The following is a 27,406-nucleotide window of genomic DNA, read 5'->3' on the forward strand; positions in this document are numbered from 1 at the left end:
ATTTGTCAACGTTGCTCAGATGGCCCACGCACACACAAACACATACAACAGAGGCGTTGATACGTCCCGCACGCGATCTCCGGAAAATGCAGGATTTACGAGCCAAGGCACATCGCCAGACTCACGAGCCGAGTGTGAGTAGGCCTAGGCTACGCGATATAGGGCCCTGGCTGTCGACAGCACAGCCGCGTTAATAACCCTCATAAATCATGGAATAATCACAGACAGGGTCCAAGTTAGACTCGAAGACCGCTCCGGACACAGAATGAAACTGCAGATTTCTGTGTCCAAATGCTTTGCGCGTCCATGTTCTGAGGGCCCGTCCATGACATGACTGACCAATGCCACTTTTAGTTGACAGATGTCACCATCCATCAGGCAAAAGAGGCATACACATCACAAGTCATTGTGCCACGGTATCTTCAGCTAAAGCTACTGCAGCCAAACCCCAGAATATGGAGAGGAAATTATTTATTTAGTAATTTCAATTCATTAATAATCCTCATACTCTTCTACACACATGCTTGCGCACACACACGCACGCACACCAAAAACAGAAGGGTAAAGGTCAGACATCTGCCCTGGCTGCTGAGGCAGACTGACCCCCCAAGTCAATGTATTCAGTTTGTCAAAGCAGGTCCAGGAGATTCCAACAACATGATAGGATCAGTATGAAGATGTCACGCTGCAATGCCATAACTCCTCTCATGTTGTCACCTCTTTCCATTATCCCGTCAGAATATATCAATAAACTCCATATTTACTCCTGTATGACAGAGCCTCACAAGCACACTCAACTGGGTTTACTGCGATATTGTGCTGCATCTGGAGTCTAGACAGACAGATGTGGCATCAGTTGATCCTCCCTTTTTTAAGAGGCACAGCGTGTCAGCATTATTCACCACTACACTAGAGCAGTGTTTCTCAAAGTGTGGTCCGGGGACCACTGGTGGTCCGCAAGCTATCCTAAGTGGTCCGCAAGCAAACGTGGTAAAATCTAATATAGTTGAGTTGTTTGCAATATTGAACCAACTTGTATGTAAATCCAAACAGTTCTGAAACACTGTCCATGTAAACTATGCCAGTTTAAATTATATGAATCCTCTGACACAATAAGCAAAGTGCAAAGACAATAAGCAAGGTGGCTCAGTGAGTAGGCCTATTGTGTAGGCTAATATACTGTTGAAGTAGGTCTAATCTTTTTTTTTTTTTTTAGCTAAGTGGTCCGTCCGTTTCTTTTTTATTGGTTAAGTGGTCCTTCGTCTGAAAAAGTTTGAGAAACACTGCACTAGAGAGTAGTCGGCTGACTGCAGACCCTTGTCCCTTTATTTGGTCAGCAAAGAAAGTCACAAATATTTCCGCATCCAGATCTGGATGCTCATGTGGGAGAACTGAAATACAGTGATCATTCAACCTTGTATGGAACTTGAAGTGAACTGGAGCAGGACTGACAGGAATTTAGGAAAAAGTTACGAGCTATGACACAGACAGACTGGGGGCAAAGGTAAAGAAATAGCACCTCATTGTAACAACAAGGAGTGTAGCCCTTATAAAAAAGAATTATTGGAATTTCACAGTATTTTGGGACAAACTTTTATGTAATCTTATAAGAATACTAGTATATTGGGACATCCTATAGAAGTACTACAAGACTGTATAACAGTAACTCTATAGTGGGTAAGAACATTAAAGGCATTACAGAACATCATAGAAGTATTAAACACTATCATAGAACTTCGATAGGTATCTTAAAGTATTACTATAGTTCCTTTCCATAAGGATTGGGCAAGCACTGTCCTGCACCTGATTCAAACTCACAACTTTGGGCATGGGGCACTGGCGTGCTAGCAAGAGGGCTAAACCCCATAGGTGCTGGTTTCACTAAGACATCTTTTATGATGGGGTGAGGTGTAGGTCTACTCACTGCACATCACAGTACCTGCTAGCCACTGTTACACTCAGGGGGATTTGGAGGGTTAACTTGAGCCAGTGAGCAAGTGTTCACTTCCAGCTACATTTGTACAAATAATCACTGGTTGACACAAATGTTGTTTATGTGGAATGGTGGAAGAGCTGTCAGTTCCCTGCCAATCCACAATGACATAATTCATTTGTGGTCATTGGTAATGTGGGACCTAATTACTGCCTAATTGGCTTGTTTGTGAAAATTAGGGTGGAAGTGAATACATGTTGGAGGTCTTTTTTTTAAGATGGCGACAGCACACTGAGTATATATTTGGCTGAATTAGCTAGCCAAGCAGTGGCTATTGTTCTCACTAGAATCCAACATCACTCCTGTTCACCAAGTAATTACTTTAATCTGAGTTTGTGTACATACTCTGGTGTTCACTGGAATCTGGTCATCAGTAATGTAGCACTGTTATAAAAATCCACTGTAATCACATTTTACTGTGTAACCTAAAGTCAAAGGTGGGTAAAGGTGGTAATTAAAGGTGTTTTTTTAGGTTAATTAAGGTGTATTATTGAGGTAATAAACAGACAGTAAACATCAGCTTTCAGCACTTATTTATTGTTGAACTTGTGGATGGGAAATTGGGTCATCACCTTAAAGCTTGAAAGCTGTGGCTGTTTGAGAGTCTCCGAGTAATGCCCTTACAGTCAGTGACAGGTAGCCCAGCAGGCAGTCTGAATTGTATCTCGCTTTAACATGGATTTCAGCTTGGTCTTTCTTGATCCCCACCCTGTCTGCTGGGCCTTGGAGTGATACAGCTTGATCCTCTTCTACCTGAAACACAAGTTCACACAGAAGGTTGCATTAAAGCTCATACCAAGAGTCAACACGCCTTCCATGATTCATATTCATTCCATACCATCGATAAACCTTATTGAGGGGGCCTTGGGGCATGTGTAGAGTTTGCTCTGGCTCGGCAAACACGAGCCGCTTAATTTGCAGTGCACTTTCAGCGGAGGTGATGCAGTGCTCTAAGCCCTGGTGGTGTGTTATCTCTACCGCGTATGGCACTGGCTCTTCTCAGAGAGCTTCATCATACAAAAGCAATCATCTGCATGGAATCGAGGCCTCCCATCCTTAATATCCAGGCTGATTTATTCCCAATGCATCTTGGTTATTCACATAAATAAAATGAAGTCAGAAAGGAGAAAGAAAAAAAAAACAGTTGAAGTAAATAACTTTTTTTACTGTAATGGACACGTTATAACAGATCACCAAGGTGTCCTGTTCTGACGACCTTACAAATCCCTGCCTTAAAAATTAATGATCACATTCATACATCACGTACATACATCACTTGTTTTTACAACCGCCAAGGTCCACAACTGCAACAGACAATTTATACCCTCTGTCGTCTGGGCGCGAGATTACCAAGCGGCTTTTCTTGGCAATCAATATTTAGACTGACCAAAGAATAAACTGCTGGAAATGGAACATTTCCTGCACTTCCCCTGGCTGCCGGCGCATCCCGGGCCTGCAGCATCCTCCACACTGACAGGAGTCACACGGTTTTGTGCTTTAGCCCTCTCCGGATGGATGCCACAGTAAACAGGCTTTGACAGTCTCACAGCACTCTGCTGAACGGAATGCTAAACAGCTGCCTGTCTTGTCTGTCTGTAAGCTCCCCCCCTCGGCTCTCTCTCTCTCTCTCTCTCTCTCCCTCTCTCTCTCTCTCTCTTCTTATCTGTCAGCATTAGCTTCGTTAGCCACGTGCTAGCACAGGATGCGGCTACCATCCCTGAGCAGAATGGGAATGTTTTCTTTTTTTTTTTTTTCTTCTGCTGCTCTCAACTCCAGTGATGCTTTCAAACTTTCATGCTTGCTCCCTTGTGTCCCAGGTAGGGATGTGTGGGTTTTGCTAGCTTTTTCTTGTGTGAAGATATGGGGGGGGGGGGGGGGTCCTGTACTGTCTGGTCATTTGGAACGAGACAGCATAAATTCCCTCCAATGGCTCATCTTCACCCAGAGTACTCTTGACTTTCCTGTCCTTGTTTCAAAGGTCACTGTGATGAAATGTGACAGGCTGCCACAATCACAATGCTCTTTGTGCATGGCTGAGATCAGTCACTCACTGTTCTAGTCAAGAGACTTTGTCAGACATTAATTTCAAACTTACTGTGACCCCGACCGAAGGCCTAAGCAACCCCCCCCACACACACACACCTCCCATCAAAACCCAACTTATTCATTCCATTATGTCCTCAATGATGACTTCTATGTACTGCCAATTTCTTGGTGGTCTTCGCTGGAAATGTACAATTTAGTGGTTTAGCAAGATGGTTCCGTTAGAACTTCACAATTCAAGATTTCGGCTTGGCACAGAGGACTTAAATGCTGCATGCTAGCCAGTACAAACTAATTGAGTCCTGGATGCCATGCTTTCAGGAAGTATCAGATCATATACCAGTAAGTAGAGGGACATGCTGTTCAGCTGCTGTAGTGGCGATTACATCCTTAATCTTTCCACATGCTGGGCAATGCACACCATTATGGCATCAAGGTCATCACTAGTGGCGTTAAGAGCTCTCGCCGACCTTTAATCAACAAGAAGCTCACATGTATGTTCCAAACCACTGAGATGTTTGCTAATACCTATGCTCCTGTTTAACCGCTATAAGCTACATGTTTTAAATGAACTGGAGATTATTATTGTAAGGAGATGGGACATTTCCTGCGTAAAGCCTTAGTCCTGCTGGACTTAGCTACTTAAACATTTGTCTATATTTCTATTTACTTCCTCTAAAGAAGTGTCTGCCAAATTGAACAACTTGTTTCATCTTTTTAACTAATAGAAGAACGCTTGGAGAACAAAGATGTCAACCACGGCCAGATGCCGTATTGTGCAATGTTAGTGAAAGGAAAACTTAATTTGTGGAATCACCCAGTAAGTTGAATCAATGCGTAATCTTGCACACAGAAAACATAACCTCCTTGGCAGAGGTACTAAATCAGTGAGTGTGTATTCTGTAATTGCAATATAATTCAAAGTGATCAATAATAAATTAAGATAGCTAGACCCTGTAATTATTTAGCTCATACAACCCATTTCTGCTTAATAAATCCATAAGAAAAAATGTCTAGACATGACTCCAATTCTCAAAGCCTCCAATTCATCATGTTTTTTTTAAATTTGATTAATAAAAAGATTAATTAAAATGAACAACTTCCAAACCATTACAGCATTCTGACTTAGATTGATTTAGTAACCCTACAAACTCTACAAACATGACATCACTCAAAAAGAAAGCATGCAGTGAGGTGACATCTTAGGAGGTGCAGGCCAGGTGTTTTTTTAGTGTTAGAATCATATGAGAATTAGGCTTTAGAGTCCTACAGACAAACACAAAACGCTAAAAAACGTGTGCGGTCTTCATGTTACATGTGCAACTCATGTAATGTAAATGTAATGTAAATGTAAATGTGCTGTAATGCATTCCAAAACAGACTAAAACATACTACAGGGTGTTTCTCAGAAGAATGGAAGGACATGAGCCATATTAAATAAGGCAGGAGCATGTTATTTGGATCACAAGCCTTTTGTATGACGCACGCTGTAGTCAAAGATCCTTGCTTTAACCCTCTCTGCTGTAGTCAAGTCAAGTCAAGTCAAGTCAAGTTTATTTATATAGCGCATTTCATACACAGAGGTCATTCAATGTGCTTTACATAAACAAAACCAAACAATAATAACAAATAAAAGCATAGAAAGGCAATATAGTCAAAGAATAGTTAAAAGGTAAAGATCATAATAAAAAGAAAACATAAAACACAAGGTAAAATAATTAAAAAATAAAGAATAATTAGTAAGCAAAAACAAAGGCAAAAGTAGTAAAAAAAGTAATAAAAGACAAGGTAGAATAATTATCAAGGCAGATTCAGAATTTGTAACTCGGCACAGTTAGCAGAAAGCATCTGAGTTTGGTCTTAAGTCTAGATTTAAAACTGGCTACAGTTGGGGCCTTTTTGATGTCATCCGAAAGTTGGTTCCACAGCTGAGCCGCATAGCAGCTAAAAGCTGCTTCACCATGTTTAGTTCTAACAGTAGGTTTTACTAGCAGGTTTTTCACCTGGGACCTGAGAGGACGAGAAGGTGTGTACTGCTGAAGCATGTCTGATAGGTATTTAGGTCCTGCTCCATTTACTGATTTATAAAACAAGCAATAGTGCTTTAAAGTAAATTCTGTGACTTACTGGAAGCCAGTGCAAGGACTTAAGAATTGGAGTAATGTGGTCAGTTCTTTTAGTTTTTGTTAAAATCCTAGCTGCTGCATTTTGTATCACCTGAAGCTGTTTAATAGTCTTTTTAGGAAGGCCTGTGAACAGTCCATTGCAGTAATCAACCCTGCTGGAGATAAATGCATGAATGAGTTTTTCTAAGTCATATTTTGACATCAGCCCTCTGAGTTTGGCAATATTTTTGAGGTGGTAAAAAGCTGATTTATTTATCGCTTTCATGTGGCTGTTGAAATTTAGATCACTGTCAATTAATACACCAAGATTTTTAACTGTATCCTTTGACTTCAACCCTTTTGTGTCAGGGAGAGTGGCAACCCTAAGTCTTTCTCCCTTCTTACTAAATATAATTACTTCAGTTTTTTTTTTTAGTCGCTGGTTGCTTGCCTCTGTGTGGTCTAAATGTATATGCCTCAATGACCGCAGGCTGGAAAAGGTAAGCACACAACCACAGGAGAGCTCTCACTTTCACACATACAGTACTACCAATAAATAACCTCAGCATCACCATGCCCCTGCATACTGTAGCTCAAAAATGTAGCAAGCTTTCCCAGACTCGCACATTTACAGTATGCATGCTACACATTCCTTTTATTGACTGAATGTTTGGATCTGCTGGCCACATATATTTGATATCAAAATCAATGTTATCTGCTTTTTACAGTACGAGGAGAGGATACTGCATCTTCACTGCGGGAAAGTGAGTTGCACTGACTTTTGAAATAGGAACAATTACAAGCCAGAGGCCTCTTTTGGACCCTCTCAGCAGAGAAGGGGATGGGGGGAGGGAGGACATTGATGTTTTGAAGACATTTTCTAGGTCCTCAGGGAGACCCAAGCAGCAATACAGGCTCTCTCCTCCAGTATTCAGCTCTCCTATACACTCTGCCTGTCTACAAATCTCTCTCTCTCACACACACACACACACACACACACACACACACACACACACACACAGAGAGTCAGTCTTGGTCTCAGCAGATCCGCTGCTAGTCCTGGTGGAATAATGTACTTTTCACCCAGGGGTGGAGTGGAGAATGCTCATGAGAGCACTCCATGAAAATGTATGAGCGAAGCTTTTCAAACACACCGCTTTTCATGACCCTGGTGACACTAAAGAGCACCTTGACAGCTCACCATCAACCACCAGTACAGTTTGGAAATGGCTTTGTGGGTCTCAATAGGCAGCACTCTATGAAGGCTGCCAAAAATGGGTTGAAAAGCACTGTGCAGGATACATCACTCCACTCTTACCCTTACTACTTGTAAAATTGTGACTTGTTCATTTTAAAGAGAGAGAGGAGTAGTTCGCACACTGAAAGAATTGACTTAAACAAAGTCTACAGCAAGAGTTTGTCCATTTAATTTTGGGAGCACGAGCAGACGTTTCAGCCGTCCGGCTATTCTCAATGCTCACTTTTTTCTCTCTCCTCCTCCTCCCTTCTTTCTACACGGGGGCCACTGATGGCCGATTCACCCTGAGCGGAAGGAGCTCTGGTCAGGTCCGCGTGCACACGCTCCCGCCGTCTCGAACACGGAACGAGAGTTGTTTAGCTTGGCAGCTCTCCTTTTGTTATGAGTGAGTCTGAGAAAGTGCTGGTGTGAATATCCGTTTTCCTCAAACTGCTGTAATCTGCCTCAATTACATATTTTCACATGTTAAGTGGAGCATTGAGAATAGCCGGACGGCTGAAACGTCTGCTCGTGCTCCCAAAATTAAATGGACAAACTCTTGCTGTAGACTTTGTTTAAGTCAATTCTTTCAGTGTGCGAACTACTCCTCTCTCTCTCTTCAACTCTTGGTTTAAACGCACCTGGCTAAAACTCTAGATCATCTGAGCGCAACAATACTCCCCTGCATCCTTGTTCATTTTAAAGAAATCTTCATATAAGTTGTGGTTCATAATTGCCAATTTAAAGCCTTGTGTGGGCTTTTGAGGGCTATCTTTGCACGCTATATTAATGTGCTAATAATGAATGCAGCTAGCAGCCATAGCGGGCACTCTGTTAGCAAATGCTTATAGAATGTAGCAGCAATGTGCATTTCCATTGATTAGAATATTTTTGCCATTCTGGCCATGGACTGACATATCTGACACATCCAGAGTGGAAGTGAGTGGTGTGCGAACAAACACTAGCCAATGGGCAGTCCCCGCCCCGTGGTGGTACAGTCCAATGATCACACGAGGAGGAGTGCGATGATGACACAGATGTCAAGCGAAGCCCACTCCATGTGTCTAATGACACCACCCGACTCAGCCCCTGCCCCCTGGAAACTCATTTATCACGCCCTGTTGAGAGAGTCCTCGGAGCAAGGCCACAGTCCGCTGGGGGTTACTGGTGGTGCGATTCACTGCGGGGAGCCAAGAGCTGACTAATTAAGGTGGATGGCAGGCTTGCTTATTTCACCTCCTCCCTTCCAAAGATGCTGGGTGAGCAGCAAGCACAGAGGGGGGAAAAATAAGGGGTGGGGGTGGGTGGGTGGTGTTGGGGTGGAGGGGGGAGAATGAAAAGCTCTTAACAAGCAGGAAATGTCACCTCAGCTTGTCCACACTGAGACGGCAGAACATCACACCTACACGGAGCATAGACGGGATAAATATAAAACGACAACGTGTTCTGAGAATAGAACAGAAGTTTGCAGGGCTTCACAGTAGAAGGTAGAGAGTGAGTGCTAATGGCAGGTTTTTAAAGTTCCCTGTGAGGTTCCATCATTTGTAGTAGAGATGATAGGCCAACCTCTGAAAGTAATCAGGCTTTGATTGCTTTCAAAACCACACTGACTTTAAAAAAGGGTTGGAAATCACAGAGCTGCACCCATCCGCCCAACCTTTTCAACAGATAATGAAAAAAACAAACACGTCATTTAGTGCCAATACCAACATATTGATATTCTGTAAATCCCAAGAATGAGAGATATATTAATTCCAAGAGTACACCAATAAATTACCTCAAAATCGACCTGGTGTGGGGGCACAGTGACGCAAGTGGCTAAAGCCACCATATCATGTTCCAGTGCCCACGGGGATACAGGTTTGAATCCGACCTGCGGTCATTTTTTAGTCCCACCCCATCCCTATCTGTCATTTTCTTCCCATCGATCTTCACGGTCCTTTCTAAATAAAAGGCTAAAAGCCCAAAATAAAACTTTAAAAAATTGACCTGGTGCTGCACAATCTATTATGAAAAAGAGGCAGAGCATAAACACCACAGCTTCAGAGTTGTTGTAGTAGTTGGAAAGCCACACAGCTATGAAGCCACAAATTAACTCGAGACCCTGCTGGGTGCAATCTTTATGAGCAAGAATAAACAGCCCTAGATGTTTCCATATACAGAATGTTCTTTTTCATTTGAATGTGTAGTTTCAATATTTCCGCCCCCACTGCTCGACGACAGCGGGGAAAACACCACCGTGACCTAACTGGATGTAATCAACTTGCAAATGAGCCCCTGTCTCCTCAAAGCTCACTCGTGGACAAATCGACGTTTCTGGGTCCTGACAGATATGCCTACTACACCTCACCCCCTCCGTGTGTGTGTGTGTGTGTATGTGTGTGTGTGTGTGTGTGTGTGTGTGTGTGTGCGCACATTTTGTTTTGTTGCTTTGGCACTAATGAGGGCATTTCCCCCTAGAGACAGAGTATATGGGTGAGATATGGTCTGAGTGAGGGAGTCTCTACCAAAAAAGGAGAGAGAGGAGGAGGAGAAAGAGGAGGAGGAAGAGGAGGAGAAGAATCAATGGTTCACTGACTGACTGACTGCAACATTTGCATAGTGCCAGTGCCTATGGTGCACAAGTGCCCAGGAAAATACGCCATGAAATGCTGAGTGATGGGTGCTGTTTGTGTGCTGTGTGTGTGTGCGCACGCTTTGTGTGTGTGTGTGTGTGTGTGTGTGTGTGTGTGTGTGTGTGTGTCTACACACACTTGTCCACTGAAGTGAGTGCTGTGTGACTATGTATGCATGTGTATCAGCAGAATGGACCTCTTGCATTGTGTGTGTGTGTGTGTGTGAATGTGCATAAAGGCGCGGCACTGAGCTCAGTGTGACTTGTGCCCACATGCTGTTGCCCTCTGTGCATACTAAGCAGCTTTGGACTCCTGACTTACTCCCTCTCTCTCGCTCCCTCTCTCTCTCACACTCTCTCTCTCACACACATACACACACACACACACACACACGTTATATGACACCTATGACTATTCTGCACAAACAGAATCTAATTTATTTTCTAAGTCCTAAAAAAACACTATACACGTACACTATGTCCCATTTTTTTCCTTACAATATGGCATATGAACGCATTCATACGTATGCACATATGCAGTAGCACATGCTGCATGTGTATCCATCTCCACGGATTCATAATTTATGATTCTATGTTCATTTATGTTCCGCAAAAGAATGAATGAATTTTCCATCACAGTTGGCTGTCACACTCCTCCACAGTATATTGGACTACTCAATGCCTGTAATATGATGACCCCTGCTGGTCAAATACTAGTGTGGCTTCTGAGGAATGCAAAGATTTCTTTTTTAGACCAAAACTCCTTACAGCTTCCCTTACTATTTTCTATAGTTTGTCTATATAATCCTAGTTAGCTAGCATAACAACATAGGCAGCAAAACCTCAAACATAGTGGTAACAAGGAATAGTCCCTCTGTTGCTCTACAGCGGTGAAAACACTCATGGTAGATTGATAACTTTAATCTTTAAACTGCCTTTGACTCAGTCTTGTAAGTCTTTATGGAACACTCGTTAGACTATCATTCTCTGTGCTCTCTGGACAACTTCACCAATTCAAACAGCATACCAGCACTGAAGCAACACAACACTGAAGCCACACAGACCCCAGACGCAAACATATTATTACAGTGTTGCACTCAAAAAAAACATAAATAATAAAGCAAAATTTAAATAGTTGGGGGTGAGTATGCGAGTCTATATTTTTGTGTTGTGTTGTGTTGTGTGTGGCCTGCAGAGAAAAGATGTTCAAGGAGCCTGGTGAGCATGAACATTTCATTTTTACAAAGAATAGTTTATGAACAAAGTTTTCATGGTCAACAGACTCCTTGAACTTCAGAAGCTTTTTTATAACAACAGCAAATATGATAATTTAAGTGAGGCTTTATCCTACCTGGCTGAGACCATACACTAACAGCGGAATACTGACATTGATAATGAGTGGTGTCTTCCACTCGTCAGGCTATATAATGTAATGCCTTCGGTACAACATGCATGTTTTACTACAAGAAAACAAATTACACGACCAATGTCTCCACCTCTAATAATTTTAATGGTAACAATGCCATGTAAGCAATGAAATAAAACACTTTGCTGGCACATACAGAGGGAGATATAAAAGCTAAACTGAAACTCAGTCTGCAGTGAGTGTCTCGCACCAAATTTTTATCTCAGTATCTATAAATACTGAGAGTCTGAGATAAGGTTTGTTTTTCTTGTTAGTTGTTTATTCATCTCTGCAGAGAGACCGATGCAGCGAGGGAGACAACTTCTCACGCACATTTATATCTTTGCATTGTATCATCAGACCTCCCTGCACAAGCAGTTTCATCAGCACAATGAGTTATCTGAGGATTCTAGAACATTAGGTTAGGAACTGAGGACACTTCTATCGTCACACAGCACACACTTTGTCATTTGCACACAAGTTACAGTAACACAAGTATCAAATCAAAATGTTAATTTCTTTCAGAAACAGAAGCATTGACACAAAAGTTTAAGTTCCCTCCTCGTAGTTTTGACTCACATATGACTAGAATTCACTTTGAAATGGAAACATCAACAAATTAAGAAAATGTAAACTGAAAAGGTGGCCTAAAGGTGTCTTGATGCAAACATGAATATGTTAATCAAATGGGATTTGTTTGAGAGGATTCGCCTTTCCAGTCTTCGGGCCCTGTCTTACACGTGCATCGTGGTGACAAAAGCGACGCAAGTCTTATTCCTATCTTACACCCAACGCAGTGATGTTTTTTTCGCCAAGCGCTTGAGTACACAAGTTGTCAAATGAGCATTGCGCACCCAGAGGCATGCCAATGAGAAAAATAGGTGTGGTCAGGCACATGGTCAACAAAAAAATTGTTAAGAATGATGACGCCACTGACCAAGAAATACCTGGTCTACAGTGAAAGGCGAATGTAAAACACAGCTAAGGTGCCCGGGCACAAAATATAAGTGGGCCCTAAGCAACGCGTCCAAGGCAATGACTGGTCTGCTTGGATGAATGTCCTTAGGATTTTTATCATCGGTCATTCAAATATTATTGGGGCAAGGGTTGCTTTTTTCAGGCTATGTTTTTGATTGTATCCTCTTGTCAATCAATAGTGAAAGTAAATAACTAAGTGTAAGACTTTGTTTTGTCGTTGCCAATGAGTTCAAATTAGTGCTGTCAAACGATTAACATTTTTATTCTTCAGAAATATAGCTAATAAAGGGCATAACAAACATAAAATACTATATTCATTATATTTGAGTTCACTGTCAAAAAAAGCTCACCGAAAAAGAAGGGTTCGCTGGCCTGTTCTTCTTCAGTGAGGTTTTTTGGCAGTTTGCAAACAGAGTGCATTACCACCATCTGCTGGACCGGCAGAAATGCACGTGCGCAAGGCTTCACGATACCAATCTTGCTCCAGCGGCGAGGTCACAACATATGATTGGCACAATGTCTTCACAACACACCACATGATAGGCTCAATGTATTCACAACACAGCACAATCATGTCGACGTTTTGCCGCGGTAGGGGTGTAATATGTGTAGACAACTGCCATATTGCCGTTACAAACTAGCCCCATGCATTTCTATAGAGGATTTTTTGAGTGCTGTGCCTCCTCATTAGAAAGTCTCTGGTGTAATGGCAAGTGCACCATGTAGCCTCGCTCTGGCCGCCGGGTGAATAATGCGAATAGGGCCCTTTGTGTGTGGTGTTAAACCTAAAATACATATATTCCAAATGAACTACCCAAAGCTACTGAGGTTGCACACACAATCTTTATAAAAACCGGACTTTTCTCTATTTCTGGCCAAGTCAAAATCAAACATGACTAAGATACTTAGATATTTGATACAAACATGACTAATAGAGACGAGTACAGGTGATTCAGTACTGATGATACATGGGGCAACTTTTTGAGTAATGCTTCTGGCAATGTGCCTCATTATTGTCATTCTGGCATGTCCCCATTGATATTGGGCAACAATTTATTTTGTGGAAAATTTTAACCCTCAGTAGGCAAATCATAATCAGAATAAATGGAACTGGTTATGTGTTTGCCCAGTAACATTGCTGAAATAGTTGTCCCATGTATAAACCCAACAAAAGTTGAATCTTGTGTGTTAACTGTTGACTATACAGTGCGGTTCATTTGTAGTTTAAACAGGCCTCAATGATTCAATCAGTACTTATTTACTGTAATCCGGCCTCAACATGAGTTCATAAGAGTGTTTAGCACTGTAAATAAAGGTGTACATTTTTTTTTTCACAGTGATGCTAAAGTAAGATTAAGAGTTTGATGCAACCTTGTGAGAAATTATGTTGGTCACAGTATATTGCTTTTCAGAAAAGGGAGATGCATTGTGATCTGGAATAATGTTATGATGCCTGGGTGCTTTGGATAGTTAATTTGGAATAAATACAAATATGATAGAAAAGATATAAATGTTGCACTTAATTAATTCATTATCTCACAGAATTAATGACTTGTATGTTGACAGAGTTATGGTTTGTAGATTTAGGTTTTTGTGAACTCATTATTTTCATTGTTGATATTTGATATTGTCATTATTACTTTTATTATTTTGCTTAATGTAGGCTTTTCAACTTTATTTTAAACTATTCTTCTTTTACTAAGGTAATGTGTTTATATACTGTAAGTCTCTCTGGAGAAGTGTCTGTTAATGGCAAAGTAACCAAGAGATGATCAAAAACTGTTATTTGTGTAGGCCCCTGTAAAAGCTGACGATGTAATAACCTTTACTGTATTTACTCCATGTACCAGAATGCTTTGTAATTTACTTGCTTGGGGGGTTTGGGTTATTTTAATATATATTATTTGTATATTGTTGTGATTGAATGATAGGTGTATTGTATTGTTGTCTGTCTTTCACACCGGGAACTGTTTAGCTTAAGCTACAGTGTATTCAACCTTACTGTCTGAACATTAACGTTCGGGTTCACCCTGTTCCACTCAGAGTGAATTGTTCACTCGCTAACGTTTGTCTATTTGTCAGGGTGTTGATTCCTTGTTGCTTCTCATTGACGTTTCTTATAAAGGTCATTCCTTTTATTATTATTAGTGAATAAATGTTGTATTGTTATATTTCATTATACTTCTGGGTGTATTGGCAATTCATTTTTATGCATTCACCACTAGTGTAATTACTTACACATACATTATATATTTTAAATTCTGTAAGACTACATCATACACAAGCTTTAAGGTAAGTGTAGTATTTTTACAGTGGAGGCACCGCGCTATTTAATTCTTTGATTGTATTTAATTGTTTAAGAGCCTACTGGTATTCAGGAATTGTCAGCCAACTCGCCATTCAACCGCTGAGACCTCAGAATCCTGTTGAGTCACTGTTTTATAGTTTAAGTAATGTAACGAGTGTTACATTTTGGAGGCACCGCTGGGACGACAAAATTTGAGTGAATTGAGTGTATTTAATAGACAAACGTTGCGAGTGAACAATTCACTCTGAGTGGAACAGGGTGAACTATTATATTCAAAGTGTATGGTGATAAACGTCACACAGTGCAAGGTAGGAGTGTTCGAAAGCCTACTCACACGTAAATTATTTGAGGAATGTAACATCTTTCTCTCTGTACGCATGCGTACACATAATCCCTCCCTATAAAGTACATCATAAGGCGTGTCGATAGCTCAGGTTTTAACAGGTCTCAAGTAAATGTATCTGTGCAGCATCATGACTGAAGCGGAGTTGTACTCAGTCTACAAGGGGATTTATATCCCCAAAGATCTTCACCCACCTGAGTGTCTAAGGAACTACGAGGAGTTCAACTTTCGGCAGGATGATATTTTAATTGTTACTTATCCAAAATCAGGTAGGTTGCGTCAAAGTTTTTCTTGACATCTTAAATAGCAGTTTACTCTACTACAAGTGCAGTAAGTTAATAGAAAAAACACTATCATGAGCATTTGAAATTATATAATTAACATATTTCATTTATGCTCAAATAGGCACGACCTATACAGGTTTAAGGTAGTATTTTGAGGTTTAAGTGTAGTATTTTCACAGTGGAGGCACTGCGCTTTTCAATTATTTCTACTGTTCAGTCCCATTTTTCTAATTATTAGCCTACTAATATACTTATAAGTATACAGAGATTTCAGCCAGCTCACCATAACACCACCACTGAGACCTTAGGATCCTGTTGTGCCATTGTAACTAAGTGCCTGGTAACGTGCACCTTTTGGTATGCTCAAATGGTTTATGCTCAAATAGGCACGACCTGGATGCAGGAGATTGTCCCATTGATCCAGAGCGAGGGGGATCTTACCCCTGTCCAGACCATTCCAACCTGGGAGAGAGTGCCATGGCTGGAGGCGCAGAGTTCGAGAAACCTTAATCTGGAGGAGAGACCTTCTCCGCGCATATTTGCAACTCACTTCCATTATAACATGATGCCAGAGTCCTTCTTCAAAGTCAAGCCAAATGTATGGTGCATCAATATTAGTATGAATTAATGCTATTAATTTACCTTAAGGGACAGTTGCGGCTATTGAGAATATCTGAGAATAGATTAAGGTTAATTAAACCGATATGTTATGGATTCATTCATGAATGCACATTCAGACAAAATAGTACAGAATCCTATACATTAGGATTAATTTGTCCGATACATGTATTATGTGGATGGGAAAATTCTGAGTTGTATGTTTTTTAACCCCTTCAGGTCTTGTATGTCCTGCGACACCCAAAGGATGTCTTCACTTCATCTTTCCACTATCATAAAATGGCTTCATTCCTGGTGAATCCTGGAACAGTGGATGAGTTCATGGAAAAGTTCCTTACGGGAAAAGGTAGGCTATGGAATGTTTATATAAATCACTATTATTCCGAGGCATGCTTTTATTACCCAAAGCTAAGCTAATACCTGTAGTTTCAAGTTTCAAACACTTTTCATCTGAAATGTTACTGCAGTTTAAGTAAAGATGCTGAACCATTTCTACTTGCACAGTAATGTTTGGCTCCTGGTTTGACCATGTAAAGGGATGGACACATGCCAAAGACCAAGAACATATTTTATACGTATTTTATGAAGAAATGATAATGGTAAGTTGGTTGATATTTATGGCAATTTCATTACCTTGAATTTGGATGAAATAGAAGAATTTTGTTTTACCTAAAATAAGTATTATTACTTTAGTGTGCATAATCACTTTCATCTTGATTTAAACAGGATCTTAAGGAGTCTGTTCGTAAACTCTCCAGTTTTCTGGGGAAATCTCTAAGCCAAGAAGTCATTGCAAACATAGCTGATCACTGTGTGTTCAAAAACATGAAAACAAACAAGATGTCAAACTATTCCTTGGTGTCAAGTAAGATCTTTGACCAGAAAAAGTCAAAATTTCTGAGGAAAGGTAAGGACAGCGATTTGCCAGTGATCTGGGGCCTCATTTATAAAGGCTGCTACACACAAAAAAAGTTGCAGGAACGGGCCTGAACTGTGCTTACGCATTTTTCACTACCAACGTCGACATTTAGAAAAACTAGTGCAGTACCCGTTCAAACATGCCATTCCTGTAGAAAACCCTTAGCCCAATTACATGCCCACAGGTAGGCCTGCTTTAAAAATAGGATGATGGGGGAAAAACATCATTCCAGCTTAGCATTCAATAATGAATACTGTATGTGACATTTTTACAGATCAAAATGACATAAGCCTAACAGCTGTTTTGAGTTAAGGCTATATGTTTATTGTTAATCGTATTGAATAACTTCCTGATAGAGAAGACAAACCATTTTGTGGAATGATGCATCATCGTCATTTGCATGAAATTTGCAATGATGTGACTCAACAATCTCTAGCCTGTGACATCATGCTCTGTCTTCCACTCGTTATCCGTAGCTGATCGAAATGACATAAGCCTAAAGCTTTGATGTAAGGCTATATGTTTAGCCTATTGAATAACTTCATGATATAGAAGACAAACCATTTTGTAGAAAGATGCACATCATATGAGATTTGGGTAACACTTTATAATAAGGTGCCATAATAAATAGCAAACTAGTCATTACCTAACCCTTTGTTAATACGGACAGACAGACAGACAGACAGACAGACACAGGCTTTCCTGTAATTTGTAGATAGATTCTATGCAGGAAAAGATGCGGATTTCTGCGCATCCTTTCGACCATTCATAAATATACGTTTTTCAGGCATGTAAATCAGCAACATCTAATGGTGAAATCACAAAATAAAGCTCAGAGAGCATAATAAAAGATCTCTACACTTCAACATTTCATTATGTTACTACCTTCGTGATCATTCATTCATATTGCAGGCTATGAGGTTTACACTAAACTGCAAACGTTTTCAGTAAATCACGTTTAGTAAGATATTGATGTTCCTTAATAAGATATTAATATAGCCTAAATCATGCCTCTCCCTACAATGCGATCTACTAGGCTACTTGCGCTGACTGCTAGCCTAAATAAAGCTCATGTTCACAGTGTAGCCTAATGCGAAATTCATTTTATGTTGACTTCTGCTGACATTGACACCCACGGGTGTGTAAGGAAGGAGATATTGCTTGCTTGTAGTAACATAATGAAATGTTGAAGTGTTGAGATCTTTTTATGCCCTCTGAGCTTTATTTTGTGATTTCACCATTAGATGTTGCTGATTTACATGCCTGAAAAACTGGGCTTAAGCTTTACGGATGGTCGAAAGGATGCGTAGAAATGCACATTTTTTACCGCATAGAATTTTTCTATAAATCCTGACGTTGGCAGTGAAAGATGCATACGCACAGTTCAGCTTGGTTCATGCAACTTTTTTGCGCATAGCAGCCTTTATAAATAAGGTCCCAGATCTTCAAGGTGCAAAAGGCAACATTGAGTGAGAGTGATTACTAATATTTTTCAAAATAATATTTTGTGATGTTTTTTTCAGGCACTTCTGGAGATTGGAAGAACACACTGACTGAAGCCCAATCAAATTATTTTGATGCTGTTTATGAAGAGAAAATGAGAAATGTCGAATTCAAATTCTTTTGGGATTGAATTAGTCATACCCATGGTAGGCTTCCCACAATCCCTATGAGGATGTCATTACTTTGATGATTTGTGGCATAGGAGTTTTGAGGAGGTGTTTTGTGTTGTATTGTCAGAAATGCAAATACCATTTTTTCGCAACAATAAGCTTTAAAGTCTGTGATTGAAGAATTAGAAGGTAAAACAAAACTGAAGAAACACTATAACATATTTGATACAAGTACCACCAGGTACAGGTCTGTACCTGAACAGCAAAAACATACCATGCAGGCACTAAAAACATACCACGCTGCTGAAGAAATAACTATATATGTTCCAACTGGTAGAGCAATGAATCAACACCAAGACAGTGGGATCAAGTACCAGGGAGTACAGTACACACAGGCTAGATTCACATTACAAGCCTCATTCTAGGTAATTATTTGAAACTAAACTTCCAAGGTCAAACTTCAAGTGCACAAATGAACTCCCACTTTGAGTGATACTACAGTGTAACTTTTCTAGAAAATCTTTAGACTTCTGAGTTTGTCTGATACAAGGAAATGATTACAGAATTGTCTGGAACATAGCATCAAAACTATCAAGAAATTATCTACAAAAAATAGATAATCTGTGCATCACATTTTGCTCCGGAGGAAAGGAAACATCTTGTGTCAGCTGTGGCCTACATGATCACGTCTAAGGCACATAACTGCCATTTCCAGACAGAGTTTGCTGTTGCAACATGAGATAGCATTAGCCTACGGGAAAGGAGCATGCATCTAAGCAAAAAAGGTGCATGAATCTGACCATTCTTGACCATGTGGTATGGCCACAAATCAGATATATATCCGATCAAGAACCAGATTTGATATGTTCACACAGCCCTGAAAAAAAAAAAACTGACAAATCTGTGTCACATCAAATAGAAAAAAATAACTGATTTGTGAACATGAGACTACTGACAAAAATGAAGGTATCTGCTAAATGAGTACATGTAACAGTTCAAGCACCATAATGTTGTTGTCACACAAATCTAAATGATCAGGGGAGGTTTCCTACCATTGGGGGAATCCAGGCTTTGTGGGGCTGCATCAGGAGAACATGACCTCCCCGGCAGAGGAATAGAAACCAGTGCAGTCTGAGGAGTACCTCTGGGATATCTGCACGCAGTTCAGCTCAAACTCACCAAAATGGTACGCACCAAAGGTCTGCAATAGCAAGAATTAACAGAGGGTAAGATAGAAAGAGAGAGAGCGTATCACTGTGACTGTGAATTCAATCAAGATAAATGTTTATGATCTCCTGAGCGACGAAAGGTATATATGTCAGTATGCCGACATCAAAACTTGAGTTGTTGTGTATGTGTTTGCTGTTAAAATAAATCACCTTGCCTGGAAAAACAATGATTAAGTTAAACTCACAGAATTGAAAATATTGGAAAACACTGTTCTTAAGATGCCTTTAGAGTGTCAGAATAATTAGTGAGGAAGTATTTTCAGGTTGTCAACAACAGATGGCCGACAAAACCTTTCACCTTTTGAGGATACTGAGGTGAGAAGAAACCTGTTGATGTGGTTACACAATAAAGCACTCTTTAAAAAAACAACTTGTAGTACTCACAAATACCACTAGGTGCCAGCATTAACAACACAAAAGCAGAGTTGTAGACAGCTGTTCACAGAGTAGACGGTTCTGCACCAAAGTTCATATTCCACTGAAAGCATACTGCATGACCTGCAAAGTCATTTGTCTCAGATTAAAGTTGTAGCTCCAGAATGTCTGCCTACTTCAGTTCTGACCTGAATGGAAAAACTTGACCAACACTAAACAAAGAACCATCTTTTCAGACTTAAACTGAAAATATTTTTTTGGAGTTTCTGAATAGTTAGAAATGTTGTGCTACCCTGATCTCTTGCTTAATTTCATTTGTTCTAACCTGTAATATGTTTCTTGCGTCAAATGCCTCGCGGTCTTTGGTATTTTGTTTTCCATGACTGCCCTTGTCTTCAGCTGAAAAACACAAAACAAACAGCTGTAGCAGAACTTACAAACAGACACAGACAGACACACAGACACACAGACACACACACCATATAATCACATGACACCTCCACTATTTTGCAATGCCACTGAAGAAATGAATCAAATTATAATACCAGCCATGTTTACACTCTATCCTGGACTAATCTAAAGGAATTTGGTTCAGGGATGTGAGTAAGGAGGGTCATCACATGCATAACAGGCCGGGCTGCTGCCTATTTAGTTCAACCCTCACTCATGTCAACACAGGTGTGAGAGAGAAAAACAACAACACAATTACAGCATGGAGGCCATGCTGGACCACTCAATAGCATCTGATGGCAGAGTGTGGCCACTCTTTGTTGCTCGGAGGCCGGCCAAGCCGCCTCTCTGTTCTGGACGGGCACTTGGACGGGCTCCACGTTCAAGCTCAAATGACCCCATTGTTGAGCCCCTCGACTGGAAAACACACAGTCAAGCTCCTCATCATCAGGCCTCGTGCAGCGAACAACAAAGCTGGGAGTCCAATGGAGAGAGGTTACAACCGCTGCTGCTGATGTCCAACCCTGGCACCCCTGCACACTCAGCCCACACACACACACCCCTCCCTCTCTCACACACACACACACACACACACACACACGAGCCGACACGCCTGCCCCCACCCCGTCCTTTTTTTGCCTCCACCCAATCCCAGTCAACTTGTTGTTCAGAGTGTTCTTGAACACAAGCCCCTTTCTTGCGTCAGCGCTCTAGCCGGGGCCAAATCGTCGTCAACAAGGCCTCTGGATCTGAATCGGCCAACTGTTATGCTCACCACGTAGCACAACCACTTGGAGGGGTTCTGTGGTCATTAGTGTTGGGAGCTGTGCCTGCTCCTGCTGCTTGATGAGCTCCATGAATGACAGCACTGACGGGACTGGGGACAACACGGGGTGATTGTGACTTCAGAACTCAGAGCAAGATGCTTGTGTTGGCCAGGACAAAAAAAAAAACATGACATAGAAGAGGGGGAAGAGCAGCCATTTTGTTTTTTTTAAGTGCTCTGATGCATGACAACCAAGGCACTACACCACAGGGAGGCATCTGCTCTATTGAATGCCTGGTTTTACTGCAAGTTTTGGGCATTGTGTTTAATAATGGACATCTGGGCAGTAATTGCGGCTTAATAAACATACTCTGTAGGGACTAACTTTGTTGGGTCTTTAAAGTGAAAAAGCCAATGCAGTTAAAGCAAGATAACCCTGTACGGCCAAAGACAAGCAACAAGGGCAGCCCAACAATAAATCTGTTAAAGCCATGGCTGCACCTAATGCTCCTGACTACTGCAAAAACGTCTCAAAGCAGCCCAATTACACAACATCTACGTTGAAATATAATAAGCTTAATGTGCAATTCTGCTTCAGAACCACGCGGCAGTTTCTTCCTGCCCATGTTCAAAACAAGAACAGCTGGGCACTGGACAGAGCACAGGTAAAATATTCTCCTGCCTCTGCTGTCCGAGGCTCACCTGATGGGTCTTTCCTGAACAGCGTGTTCATGACGGTCCCGTGGAGCTTCACGCGGTCCCACTCCTTCACCATCAGTCCAGAGGAAGCAAAGTGCTCCACCAGCCGGTCGGCTATCACCTGCAGCCTGCACAGCATAGATCCAATGCATGAGAGCACAACACTTATGTGTGTGGAAACAACACTCTATACAGGCTGAAGTGCTATTATAGGTGCAATTACAGTGCAAGTAAGGGGTTACAAGGTAAAAACACACACTCACTGAGTAAAGTATTGGGCAAACATTGCTGAAAATTTTGGTCATTGGCAAAAATTTTGGTCATTTACTTTCAAGTGCTGGCAAATTAACACTGCATGAGAACGTATACCTATGGAGTGCATGAAAATCTATTTGGTGGACTTAAGTCACAGCAGTGTAAAATAACTGGGCTCAGGGTGATTGACAATAAAGCCACTGCAGAGATGGTAAACTGAAAGCCTAGAGTTGGCGGCAACATGTGTACGGCACATCCCTTTGTTTTCAATATGACTCTGCACCGAACTCATTGGCTGATGTCGTGCCGATTACGATTCAGTTACTATTCTGGTCAGAACCGCTCAAGAAAATTCCTTTATTGAATGATTGACAGTTGAAGATTTTGGTGCTGGGGTGCGGAGACAAGTGACAGTTCACTTGTCGCCGTGTTCGTGTTTGTGCCAGTGTGCAATGGGTTTTACTAGTGGCCCTACAATCAAAAGCTTAATGAGATGTACTGGAAGGTGTATTACACTAATCAAATTACCCACACTTACGTGTCAGAGCCATCCTTGACTTGAACTTTGGCGTAGAGGACATCCACCATAGAGGGGTCATCATTCATGTACTCTATACCAGATACAACCAACGGGAGGGGCTTTCCCTCTGTTAAATCCCTGTAATTAAGAGACAAATTGATTTAAGACATAATGATCAAATCCATCAGATTGAATAAAATTAAAGTCATGCACAGCTTGCTGAGTAAAACCTTTAGTTAGCCTTCAGTGAGACATAATTGTGTTATGGCACATTTACGGCACATAACAGCATGAGGTACAATTGGAAACTTCCTGTTTGGCATAAAACCAAGAATGCAAAAACGGTAAAACACAGCATATGTTGTGCAAAATGAAATTGACGATGGAGCAAATGGCCTGACAACGTGACAATGCCCGCTCGCCACCAGAGGCGTGTGATGTGATGCCAGGCTGAGGCTACCCACCTGATGAACTCCTCACACTGGTTCAGCAGCTCGGAAGCCTGCTGCACTTCTGCCTCACTGAGCAGTGCCAACGTGCCCACGGTCAGATGCAGCTTGGCAGGGTTCTGAAAGATGCTGGCATCCACGCCGGGATCCTAGTCAGGCCAAGCCAGCAGAACACAACAAAAGATGAAACCTAAATTATTGATACACTCACACAATACAATGTGGGTGGACAACGTTAATTTTCATCTTTTATGTGAAATAAATGTAACCTTCACCAACAGGAGAGGTGCAAGTGACTAGTGGTTCAGTGGTTTCAATCCTGCTCTTGGTCCCCCAAGCTCGGCTTGAAATTCCAGCTTTCAATGCTCTGATATGGAACTCTAGATTAGCTGAACAAACATGATTTTTTAACCCAAAATCATTATTGTGCATAGACCAGAGATAGAATAAAGATAATATCTTTATTCTATCTCTGGTCTATTATGTAGACAAGCTGGAGCAAGCTGGAGCAAGGCTAATAACTCTTAAGTTTTTTTTTCTTTCAGTTTTAGATTTATTGGCCACTAAACCAGGGGTCCCCATTCCCAACAATAAAGATCCTTCCTGCAGAATTAATCACCCTGTCCCTCGCTTCAACTGTCCACTTACACCAGGGCTGCTTAAAGCATTAAAAGGGTATTTATTCAACCTTTATTTATTCTCAGAAGTTCATGGAGGGTAGTCCTCATTGAAGCCGAGATTATCTTAAGATCTGAAGAAATCGGACTGGGCAACCTGGGCCACAACCAAAGCAAAGCAGTATGAATGAAGCCGCTCCCAGTACTTCAAAGTGGACTGTAGACAATTGAATCATAACTTCCACCAACTTCATGAAGAAAATGCCCAAAAATAAACCCCCATTCCCATACCTGTGAGCACTGCTCCAAGACCTCATCTTTAAACCTCAGGAAGCCCTCCTGAATGCTCGGGTGGTTCAAAGCGAACGAGAGGAAGTGGGTGAAAGGCTGCTTCCTCCGAAAGCTCTCGATGAGGAGCTCAAGACGCGTGACCGCCGATGCCACAGACGCCTTCTGTGCCCCTGTGATCACTGTGCGAAAGAACACAAACATGACACGTGACGCGACACAACATAAAACGTGAACTTTACCACACGTGTCTCAGTGCAAGGGACTTCGCCATGTGTGCTAAAGCTGTGAGAGCCTACAGATAATACAGTATGGCACTACGTATGGCCCAAGGTCAAATATCCAGCACTTCCTCAGAGTGTTCTCTGAGTACTAGTTCTGCCAGAGGCAAACCATGTATTGACTATAAAAGAGTAAACCGTAAATATTCCAATGCCAACTAGACTAATTAAGGTTCTGAGGTTCTCAGTCCAGAGGAAGCAAAGTGCTCCACCAGCCGGTCGGCTATCACCTGCAGCCTGCACAGCATACATCCAATGCATGAGAGCACAATACTTATGTGTGTGGAAACAACACTCTATACAGGCTGAAGTGCTATTATAGGTGCAATTACAGTGCAAGTAAGGGGTTACAAGGTAAACACACTCACTGAGTAAAGTATTGGGCAAACATTGCTGGGTACCAAAACAAATTTTGGTCATTTACTTTCAAGTGCTGGCAAATTAACACTGCATGAGAACGTATACCTATGGAGTGCATGAAAATCTATTTGGTGGACTTAAGTCACAGCAGTGTAAAATAACTGGGCTCAGGGTGATTGACAATAAAGCCACTGCAGAGATGGTAAACTGAAAGCCTAGAGTTGGCGGCAACATGTGTACGGCACACACCACTTCTGACGTCTGATTACTTTGATCCCTTTGTTTTCAATATGACTCTGCACCGAACTCATTGGCTGATGTCGTGCCGATTACGATTCAGTTACTATTCTGGTCAGCACCGCTCAAGAAAATTCCTTTATTGAACTAGACTAATTAAGGTTCTGATCTAAATAAATGGAAGGTCACGTGACTGAGGAAAAAGTGTGCAATACATCTCAAAACAAAGGCCTTCCTTCCTGAATGCCTTGGCTTAACCCATTCTACTTGCAAATAAGGCTAAACGAAACACTGAAGATATCCATGTACCATTACAGGATGACCATACTGAATGGAGAACAACTTTCTCAATTTTTTTCTCATAATTTCAAAACAGGGGGTGCAGCTGGCAGCTGTAAATAGCTGAAGTGCTGAAGATATTTCAGTATTTGGTTAAGCTCCCACTGAGTAAACAGCAGGCAGATGTCGCAATGTGGGTCTTAAGAAAACAAATAAAATTAGCACCCCAGCATGGGATATTTTTAGTTCCAATTGCCCTTGACAGAGAGTGAATTTACTCAAGGGCAGTGTGTTCCTGAATTGTTCTCTGGAAAAAACACAAACAACACTCCTCAAGTCAAAGCTGCACCACTTGCACCATTATCATTCAATTCGTTCATTACAAAGTTTCACAATTTACTAACAATTAATTTAATTAATATAAGTATATCTACTCTTTTGATCCCGTGAGGGAAATTTGGTGCATTTATCCCAATCTGTGAATTAGTGAAACACAAACAGCACACAGTGAACACACAGTGAGGTGAAGCACACACTAACCCGGAGCAGTGAGCTGCCTGCTACAGCGGCGCTCGGGGAGCAGTGAGGGGTTAGGTGCCTTGCTCAAGGGCACTTCAGCCGTGGATGTGGGCATGGGAGAGCAGTGCTCAACCACTTGCCCCGCCCACATTTTCCCAACTGGTCGGGGATCGAACCGGCAACCCTTCGGTTACAAGCCCGAAGCTCTAACCAGTAGGCCACGGCTGCCCCAAAAAAGGTGTCTTAATCTTTTTTGTCCCTGGTTTACCTCAGAAATGTATACACGCTATGGATTTAGGGGTGAGATTGGGCTGTTATCGTTCCTTAGATTTTTTCTTTTGTAAATAAGCTGTAAAACCAATTCTTTACCATGCAATTGAATCCATATTGGTATGGAAGCGTGCAGGAGCCAATCCTGATACTGTGTCATATTGACCTTTTTTTATATATAGGTATAGGTATTTTATTAGGTATAGCCTAATGTAGTTGAGTACTTGAAAGGAGACACTGGAGTCTGACCACTGACTCTATGAGTCTGATGAATGAGTAAGCAGAAGAGCCTCCTCACCTATTGGTCCCTCCACCCCTTGCTTGGGGATGTTAATGGATGTCTTTGTCTCTGACTCCAATCGTTTCCTTGTCTCTCCTTTCTTCCCAATGATATATCTGCAAGACATCACAAAGAAATGGAACCTTTCCACAACCCATTTCCTTGATATGCAAAGCCATTCAGATCTATCTGATGAACAAGAGAGCACAACAAAGTAACCATGTCATTACTGTGATTAGAAAGACCAACAGAGTTCATGACAAATGAGCTGTACAAACTTGTGAAGCACACTTGGGATGTCGATGGCACAGCGGAAGCCTTTCTCTGTTTGTTCTATTGCATGGAGGTCACAGGGCTCGTCCACCGCGCATTGATCACTTGCTGTGAACAAGGAGGTGATACTGCACTGAATACACAGGGGGGATGAAATTAATAGTCTAGGCTGCAGTGAAATATGCGCTTTTCACAATGAACACCTCTTAACGTTACCTGTTCCATAATATGAATAATCATCCTCTTCGTCATCATAGGATTCCTCCTTCACAGCATTTTTTCTGTATATCCTTCCATTAATATTTACAAGGACTGGACGTAAAACCTCCATATTTAACGTTACATGAAATCCTAGAGTGAGAGATGGTATTAATTGAAGTCTGGCTAAAATGTCAAACGTGCTGTCATTTGCTAACTTGTTGGTTGCTAACTAGTTCATATTGCTTGCCTGTTCCTAAAATTACTGCCGTCTAAAAGTCGTAAGGTTAACATCATTTATTTCATTCTAACTCAGAGCCCATACTGTGCCATAAGTTGCCAAACTTTAGTAAAAGGGAAAATAACTCGTCACAACGTCTCCGAAAACAAGTTGCCACGCTAGCTAGCTGCCTGTCAGCCTATGGACACTAAAGCACTTGCATGGCAAACCGCTTACCGTAAACCCACTGGCATGAAGGAATAAATGGCCTTAGAGCTATGTCGTAGGACCTTATGGACATTGTTTCATTGTAGAAAACTATAACGTTACAAATGATCCCAAGGCTGCTTTAATGCACCTAGCTCGCTGGCTTAACACTGA

General features: G+C 41.4%; 2 protein-coding genes across 3 annotated transcripts; one reads left to right on the forward strand and one right to left on the reverse strand.

Annotated features, from left to right (window-relative positions):
* Positions 1-2,514: 2,514 nt before the first annotated feature.
* On the reverse strand, positions 2,515-27,389 carry ascc1 (activating signal cointegrator 1 complex subunit 1). 2 transcript variants are annotated; one of them, XM_076298126.1, is made up of 11 exons: positions 27,263-27,389; positions 26,824-26,958; positions 26,613-26,715; positions 26,353-26,450; positions 24,112-24,290; positions 23,219-23,352; positions 22,773-22,892; positions 21,983-22,107; positions 20,390-20,463; positions 19,513-19,661; positions 2,515-2,746 (listed from the first exon to the last, which is right to left on the reverse strand). In XM_076298126.1, exons 1-10 carry the CDS (start codon positions 27,324-27,326, stop codon positions 19,545-19,547), a joined length of 1,149 nt encoding a protein of 382 aa, XP_076154241.1. In that variant the 5' UTR covers positions 27,327-27,389; the 3' UTR covers positions 2,515-2,746; positions 19,513-19,544. The 2 variants fall into 2 exon arrangements, with proteins under 2 accessions (XP_076154241.1, XP_076154242.1); XM_076298127.1 differs by lacking the exon at positions 2,515-2,746 and having other exon boundaries at positions 19,519-20,187.
* LOC143137801 (sulfotransferase 2B1-like) lies at positions 15,157-18,480 on the forward strand. Its single transcript, XM_076298128.1, has 6 exons — positions 15,157-15,295; positions 15,697-15,908; positions 16,148-16,274; positions 16,433-16,527; positions 16,655-16,835; positions 18,371-18,480. The coding sequence occupies exons 1-6, from the start codon at positions 15,157-15,159 to the stop codon at positions 18,478-18,480; spliced, it is 864 nt and encodes a 287-aa protein (XP_076154243.1).
* Positions 27,390-27,406: the final 17 nt, after the last annotated feature.

This window comes from Alosa pseudoharengus, unplaced genomic scaffold, assembly GCF_046254945.1.
Source record: "Alosa pseudoharengus isolate Yale_2024_CS ecotype anadromous, Long Island Sound unplaced genomic scaffold, YU_APseudo_1.1 YU_APseudo_1.1_scf_21, whole genome shotgun sequence".
NCBI classification, from domain to species: Eukaryota; Metazoa; Chordata; class Actinopteri; order Clupeiformes; family Clupeidae; genus Alosa; species Alosa pseudoharengus.

Bases quoted from the DNA above. Each gene is read 5' to 3' on its own strand.
- LOC143137801 (XM_076298128.1), top strand. From the start codon at position 15,157: ATGACTGAAGCGGAGTTGTACTCAGTCTACAAGGGGATTTATATCCCC. The intron at 15,296-15,696 runs GTAGGTTGCGTC...ATGCTCAAATAG, and splicing joins TGTTACTTATCCAAAATCAG to GCACGACCTGGATGCAGGAG. The intron at 16,836-18,370 runs GTAAGGACAGCG...TGTTTTTTTCAG, and splicing joins GTCAAAATTTCTGAGGAAAG to GCACTTCTGGAGATTGGAAG.
- ascc1 (XM_076298126.1), bottom strand. From the start codon at position 27,326: ATGTCCATAAGGTCCTACGACATAGCTCTAAGGCCATTTATTCCTTCA. The intron at 26,451-26,612 runs GTTTGTACAGCT...GATGTCTTGCAG, and splicing joins ATCCCAAGTGTGCTTCACAA to ATATATCATTGGGAAGAAAG. The intron at 24,291-26,352 runs GTGAGGAGGCTC...TCTTTCGCACAG, and splicing joins AGGGGTGGAGGGACCAATAG to TGATCACAGGGGCACAGAAG.